A 7,738-nucleotide genomic window follows, 5' to 3' on the forward strand; every position below is an offset into this window, starting at 1 on the left:
AGCGTCACGACTGGCACATGGGCTAGCCCATTACTGCGCGAGGAAAGTTGGATGCGTGCAGAGAAAGGGGACATCCTCGCCGTTGTGTGCCTGGCCTGGAGCCTGCCTGAGATGTGCCTGGGTGTTTGTTTGCTGTCCTGTAAAAGCCTGATGCAGCCTGGCCTGGACACACCACAATTTGATTAGCCTGGCTTCTAAACCAGGCGCAGGTTCACTAGCCTGGGCCAGGCTTCCTTTTTCTAGCGCCTGGCCGGAGCAAACGGCAGCCTGAGAACCCTGTTCGGTACGTAGGAAAACCGAAGGAAAACCACAGAAAACAAATTCCTATGGAATCGCCACAGGAAACCCCGTTCGGTACAAAGGAACGCGTCCTTTTCAATCCGGTGGAAAGTCTCATGAACCTGCGTTTTCAGAGGAAAAAAAGAATCTGCCCAAAGCGCTTGTTTTCGCATATGCCCGAGGAATAGAAGAGAAAAGCTGCGGCAAGGCATGCAACTGGACCCACACTGTGGTTGATCTGTGTACAATTTGGTCCCACACGCACAGGAATTGAACTGTGGTTGATCTTTTTCAATATTTAAAATGTACTGACCGGGACCCACATCAATTGATTTCCTATGGTCACTTTTCCTCTGTCTCGAACACCAACTCTGCATGCAGGTGCTGCAGTTTTCTTTCCTATGCTTTGCAGCTGCATTCCTCTCCATTTCCAGCGTTTATCTCTAATACTATGTTTTCCCTTCCTTTGACCCGAACAGGCCCTAATCATACAAATAGTACTTGATGTGACTTTTTCTATTCAGAACTAGTAAACGGTTTTGTCCTTCACTTGTTTTTTTCCAGACCCAGGCACAAGATCTCCATCCAAACAATGCACTCTCAGGCATGCCTCACCAGACAGAAAATAGCTATTTTTCAGGCTGCTTTCAGGCACTGGTTTTTGCCAGGCTAGGCCACCAACCAAACAGGACCGAAGACCAGGGCCGTAGCCACCGAGCTGCTTGTCTCCTCATGACAGGTGGGGGTATCAATATATAATAACCAAATCTGGCGGTGTTTTAAAAAAAAAAAGCAATAGCTCCTTTATTATTAGGGGTAGAAAGATAAAGAATAAAGACTTACTGTAAGTCTGTAACTAAGGAAATATTAAAAAAAGTTACAAGGTGCACCGATGAGAAAGGAGAGTTAAGAAGGAAAAAAATAGTTAAAGCTGGATCCAAAGTATCAAGGAGGAGAGTTAAGAAGGAAAAAAAATAGTTAAAGCTGGATCAAAAGTATCACACCAGGCTACCAAAGTAGACCGAATTACAGCAGACGATGAGCAACGGAACTCGGCGCAGCGTTTGAGAACAACATCGGAGTTGGAGACGAATGAGTTCCTTCATTTCCAGATGTTCCCGACAAGCACGGCACAAGCGCACAATTAGAAAATGACATACTTATGTGCAAAAAAAGGAGGGATAATTCAGTCCTCAACACAAGCATGAACCACTGACTGAAAGACACACAGAATCTTCAGCTATCAGCGTAATCTATCAAGGAAGCCATCACTAGGATAGGCCATTGACAGAGCACATATATACTATATGGTTTCCCTGGAAAGAGGATCGACCCCATTTGCAAAACATCAGCTGAAAGGGTCGGCAATTGACAAGTCACTTGAGTTGACATAATTGGTCTGCAAGTGAGAATAACCGCTTCTGAATTTCAACCGAGCGTCCTGAGAAGCTCTAGCTTCCACTTGTAGCAGCCTGAGTTGATCAGTCATCCAATTCTTGTCGATGGCAATCCTGTCACACACTGCAAAGTTGATTTCCTTCACCACCCTCGCATTGAAAACAAAAAACTTGGCAAATCCAACTTCTTCCTCTCCACCTGTGTAATTCTTCAACACGAGTACTTTGAGATGGCTCTCAAGGCATTTGACTGGATTTAGTGGGTCATACTGATGCAAGTTTTTCATCTTTGCCTTCAAATATATGTCCCACTGGGAAACAACAGATACATGAGAATATATGTTTAGGTAGTTGCTAACTAGAACTAGAATATATACATGCACGAGAATCGATCATTCGTTTCAACATCTAAAGCAAACAAAATGAGCACTCACAATGACATAGAGCTTCTCCAAGCAGGGGAAGCAGCTGAGAACACCGAGAATCGCCTTCAAATCAGGACCAGAAAACTTGAGAGCCAAAATATTCACGGTGCATATCGAATGGCCTAAGCTGGGCGGGATCCTTCCCTGAAGAAAAGAGAACAATGGGCATGAGAAACAATTATGCATGCATGCATCTAGGATTGCTGAATGCGAGAGCTAATAAGGGTAGTGTTGCTGCTACGTACCTGGAAGACTAGGTTTGCAATCCTGATTTTGGAGACGTGTGGTGACAAAGGCCCCAATACCTTCAGTTTAGGCGCCTTGTTTATTTGAATAGTCTCACAATCTACACCTCGGCAAAGAAGCCTTTCAAGGCGAGGGACGTCGTCGACGACCAATTCTTCTCTGCCAAAGAGAGTAGCGCTGAAGCTTATGATCCTAAGAGTTGGCGAGCTAATGTGGAGGCGACCCACATCATGAATGTCCTGCAGAAACAGCGCCTCCAAAACATGGCAGGCAGAGAGCAGCACGTCTATGGCTTCCTCCGAGATTGAAACAAGCCACAGAGTGAGCTTCCGGAGGAGGGGGGAATTCAGAGAAGGCGCTGCAATGTCACTTGGGAGTTTGCACATGCCGATCCGGGCCACGAGAAGAGTCGGCGCCAAGCGGATCATGGATGGTAATGGCAGCTGGTAGTGGTACACTGACGCGTGTAAACCACCCCAGAACTCGAAGCTGATGTCAAGTTCCTGAAGGTTGCGGAGGCATGGGGATCAGAACCAGCTCTCGATCTGGGCAGCGTCCTCAGCCAACTTTTTCTTCGTTGTGTGCAGGCGAATGTGGTTGAACGAGAAGCGGCGGGCCGGGCCTGGGTGATCACGGAGGATGCTGGAGACAATGGAGGAGAGCTTGAACTTGTTGAGGCAGATGTCGTGGGCGTCCAGGTTGAGAGGCGCGGATCGCCAGAGCGGACACCATCTCCGGGAGATAGCTTGCGTGCGGGCGCCGTCCTTGGTTGGGAGGAGGTAGATGATGCTCCCTAGGATGGCATCGGGAAGGTCGCTGATGAGATCGCCATGGCTGGGACTGGGGAGATCGCGTGCCCTTTTTCGAGGCCTGCGTCCGGCGGTTCCATCGGACATGCGCCTCTTGGTCTTGGCTGCTGTCATCTTCTTGTCCCTGGAACTGCTGCGGCTTCCTTCTTATTGGCCGTGGGCAACCGCCGCCAGAGTCGCGGACTTCTTCGTGTCTGGCGGCTGGAGAGACGAGAATACCTACAGGGGCCGGGTGTCAAATTTGGGCTTTTAAGCTGATTCATCACTTCCAATGGGAGACAACTCTAGACCTACTCCTAGTAGTATGTATATGTATTTTGGTATATGTAAAAAAGTAGAAGTAGTGTATGTGTTCGATCATAGCAAGTTTTTATTTTTCGAATTAAATGATTTATCTTAAATTCTTAATTCAAATTTTGAAACATGCATATGTATGCATAATGACTATATATGTTCCACTATAAAAAAAATCGACCACATGGACCAACAGGGCCCCCGATCTTCAATTTCTTGAAAATAGATAAACATGGTACCATATATCCTCAGCACAGGCAAAGCCTCAGCTCGAACATTACAGGAAAATACAATTACTACCAGAATTTTATAAATTTCATCTACAGCCATGTAGCTAACACAGAGCACACTCCAATAGCACGACCTGAAAGCACCAACAACCTTGAAGAAAAACAGCAAACCATACAGCTCTCTATCTAACCAACTGAGGCCCAGTTCCTTTCAGCTTTTGGGAAACTTCCCACAGACTCAGCCGTCGAGTTCTTTCCGGTGATTGTGGTCTGAGATTATGGGATGAGTTGTGTGCTGAAATGTCCCTGAACTGAAACTGAGTGCTGAATTGCTAACACTTGATTGTTTCGAGCATTTTATCGTCGAATATGAGCATGAAAACGATTTATGAATATCATAGATTGCTAAATACTCACAATAAAGAAGGTTTCGAGTTTCCTTCGCCATAACTAGTAATCACGGTAGCATTGAGCATTCACAGTACCAAAAATCATCCATCCATCTAGGAAAAAGCTAGCACCATCCATTCAGACATCAACCAGATCATCTACTCCTACCAAACAAACATACATCCATTCATCCATCCATTTTGGAGACAGAGCAGAGAGGAAACATACGTCCAGTTCATCCACTCATCCATCCATCTAGGAGACAGAGCAGAGAGGAAACAGCTCACCTGAGGCGGCGTCGGGCGTCGAGGTCAGCGGCCGGGGCGGAGTCGGGCGAGGCGGCGTCGGGCGTCGAGGCCAGCGGCCGGGGCGGAGTCGGGCGAGGTGGTGTCGGGCGTCGAGGCCAGCGGCCGGGGCGGAGTCGGGAGAGGCGGCGCCGGGCGTCGTGGCCAGCGGCCGGGACGGAGTCAGGCGAGGCCGGGGCGGGCTGTCGAGCGACACGGCGGCGGCGGCCTGCAACCCTAGCGGGCGAGCGCTAGTGGGGGAGTTGGGGGATCGAGCCACAGAGAGGACGAGTCGTGCTACTCATTTGTGCGGCGGGCCACCCGTGGCAGTTTCTTCGTTCTTTCCCTCTCAAACAGGGCTACTCCGTTAGAGCGACTCCAACTGACGCGCTAGATTAGCCACGCGTCGAAAAAAACGGTTTTATTATGCGTGCGGGATCGAAAATGACGTTTCAGCAGCCGCCCTAAATCGCACGCGCGGTAAAGTTGGTTCAACGCGGGGAGGAAAACGACATCGCACGTTGTGTATTTGGTGCGCCAGCTCCTGCGCGCTGGACAACGACGATTTGCGCGCGAGCGACCAACTGCCGCCCTGACCTCTCCGACCGCCCACCTTTGCCCCGCCCCACGCTGCCACCGGCGAAATTCCACCGATGGAAGGCCGCGCCGGCATCCCCCAACCCCTCACTACACCCGCGACCCCTCCGCCGCCGCCGCCGCAAACCCTAGCGCAGGGTTGAGCTTCGGCTTCGCCGTCGGCGCCCCTCCTCCTCCAAGCATCGGTCTCGCGCGCGGCCTTTTCATGGCGCCCCGGACGACTTCGCAGGATGGCGTCGCGCCGCCGCCCGCCGTGAAGCCACGGGCCTCCGTCTCCAAGCGACCGTATGCGGCGGCGGCCCGAAAGAAGAAGAAAGTGGACGACGCTTCTAGGCGCCCCAAGAAGAGTGCTGCAGCGCGTCCGGCCGCGCCTCCGTCGACCGAAGCGCCGGATAGCCTCACAATTTGTTGCGCCGGAGGCCGATGCACACAAGGTGTTTGATGAAATGCCCACAAGATATGATCCGCCCCCTTTTTTGTTGTTAGATAAATGTATACATATGGATAACTTGATTAGTTTTCTTTTATCATACTTTGTAGTTTCAATGATGATACATATATTTCAACTATGGGTGTTGGCTCCAACATTTCTCATTGGTCTCAAACCAATGAAGTGCATGAAGATGATCATGAGTATGAAGTGGATGAGGATGGTGAGCGTATTGTCGATGCACCGAAAGGAAGGGCGTGCAACTACACCATTGACGAAGACGACTTGCTATGCAATACACGGTTGCATGTGTCTATGGATGCCACCGTTGGAGTTGACCAAAATAGAGATACATATTGGTTTAGGATGAAGGAGTTCTTTGATACACACAACAAGAGTGGAATTGAGCGCACCGATAGATATCTTCGCTCCCGGTGATCGACGATCAACAAAGATTGTCAAAAGTGGGCGGCGGCAATGAAGTCGGTTGACACGATGAACCCAAGTGGCACTAATGATAGAGATAGGGTAAGTGGCATTTCTTTATGTTTCATAATCATGCTTCATATTTTATGTTTCAAGTGGTAACTTGTTCTTTTGTTTGTAGCTCACTATTGCACAAAACTTGTTTCGAGGAGAAGAGAAGAAGATCAGGAAAGGCAAGGTTAAGAAAGGGAGAGCATTTGTGTTTCCCCATTGCTATGAAGTGTTGAAGGATGAAGAGAAATGGTAGCCCTGTGATGTCCTAGAGGAGAGCAAGAAACGCAATAAAACTATTGATTTGGATGATGATAATGGGGAGGAGGAGGAGGCATCAAGTGATGGCGGCAAGAGGAGCCCTACACCAAACTCGGTTGCCTACTCCAAGCCAAAAAGACCAAATGGAGATAAGAAACAAGCAAAAGAAAAGAAGAAGAAGAAGAAGAAGAAGAAGAAGAAGAAGAAGAAGAAGAAGAAGAAGAAGAAGAAGGGAAGAGATGATGAGATAAAGAATGCTATGGACGCTCTTGTGAAGGCAAGAGAGGAAGCAAACGAGAAGAGGAGGATGACAAGGAGCCAAGAGTCGGCGGCTGAGGAGAGGAGGGTGGTGGTTGAGGAGAGGAAGGTGACATTGGAGGAGAAGAAATTGGCCATGGAGGAGCGAGCTAGATTATTAGAATGGGAGAAGTACTTGTTTTTCATGGACACGTCTCACTTTGATGATAGGCAAAAGGAGTTCATCAAACCGTGATGAAGTCTTGGTCCAAAAAAGTTGATGGCCATGGGAGGCATGGGAGCTACCATGGGATGCTTGGGAACAAGCATAGGAGCCATGGGCGCCATGTGCGGCATGGGAGGCATGGCAGCACCTACGGGAGGCATGGGTGGCTTCGGAGCTACCATGGGATGCATGAGAGGCATGAGTTTTGGGTTTCTCATGGAAGACATGGGAGCACCTCCGGGTGACATGGGTGGACGCATGGCTTTCAGTGTGCCTCACATGCCTTCGCATGATGCCTTTGGAGATAGTTCGAACACCGTCCGAGTTTCCAATGACGATGAGGCGCTTGAAAATGGAGAAGAGGAGGAAGAAGATGTGGCATGATTGTTGATGTTTCATTTGTTTGTGTGAACTTATTTCTCATGACTTGGTTGTGGTTGATTTTGAACTATGCCATGCATTCGAACTATGCTATGTTGCTCCAACTCATTATTTTGCATATTTGTTTATATTTGAGATCATCATATTGTCAAATTGGTATGTGTTGTTTCATATTTGCCAAGCGCCGGCTGGTCGTGTGCGCTATATTTTATCGCTACAGCGGCGCGCTAAAATTTGCAGCGCCTGGAAAAGCAACCAACCTTTCCCGCGCACGAAAACGCTATTTCGGCGCTGTAAATTTTTTTAGCACGCCGCCCTACCACGCGTCTGTGGGAGATGCTCTTAAGTCGAAACGTTTTGTTTTGTGGGAGCACCCGGAATCGCTAGAAGCAAGGTTTCCAGACGATTATTTGTTGCGCCACTGATTCTAGCCATTCTCACATGATTTTAAACAATTAGATCAAATTCTTTTGAGCTTTTGATTTTCCACACCAAGATTGTAGAAGAAGATGATTTGCATATTTTATTTAACTGCCCATTTGCTAGAGCAGCCTGGTTGGCACATTAGAACTGATGTATTAATCCAAAGCTCTAATTCATTGACAACCATCATTTTGAATTTAGCTAATTCAAACCACCCTCATGCTACGTTAAGCAATATTTTTACATTTATGTGGTGTTTATGGAAAGCCAGGAATGTCAAACTCTTCCAAAGAAAAGATGATTCTCCTTTCCAAGTCTTTTTTGCAGCCCAAGCTATCACAAGAAGTTTACA

At 48.2% G+C, this 7,738-nt stretch overlaps 1 protein-coding gene across 1 annotated transcript; it reads right to left on the bottom strand.

The window, feature by feature from the left end:
- Window positions 1–1,342: 1,342 nt before the first annotated feature.
- Window positions 1,343–4,679, bottom strand: LOC109762699 (putative F-box/FBD/LRR-repeat protein At5g56810). Its single transcript, XM_020321575.4, has 4 exons — window positions 4,358–4,679; window positions 2,347–3,375; window positions 2,111–2,245; window positions 1,343–1,987 (listed from the first exon to the last, which is right to left on the bottom strand). The coding sequence occupies exons 2-4, from the start codon at window positions 2,773–2,775 to the stop codon at window positions 1,628–1,630; spliced, it is 924 nt and encodes a 307-aa protein (XP_020177164.1). The 5' UTR covers window positions 2,776–3,375; window positions 4,358–4,679; the 3' UTR covers window positions 1,343–1,627.
- Between the last annotated feature and the right edge of the window lie 3,059 nt (window positions 4,680–7,738).

This window comes from Aegilops tauschii, chromosome 1, assembly GCF_002575655.3.
Source record: "Aegilops tauschii subsp. strangulata cultivar AL8/78 chromosome 1, Aet v6.0, whole genome shotgun sequence".
Lineage (NCBI taxonomy): Eukaryota > Viridiplantae > Streptophyta > Magnoliopsida > Poales > Poaceae > Aegilops > Aegilops tauschii.

Excerpts from the sequence above, each read along its gene's own strand:
- LOC109762699 (XM_020321575.4), bottom strand. The coding sequence starts at position 2,775 with ATGATCCGCTTGGCGCCGACTCTTCTCGTGGCCCGGATCGGCATGTGC. Across the intron at positions 2,246-2,346 it reads TTGCAAACCTAGTCTTCCAG|GGAAGGATCCCGCCCAGCTT; the intron begins GTACGTAGCAGC and ends TCTTTTCTTCAG. Across the intron at positions 1,988-2,110 it reads TGGAGAAGCTCTATGTCATT|TGGGACATATATTTGAAGGC; the intron begins GTGAGTGCTCAT and ends GTTGTTTCCCAG.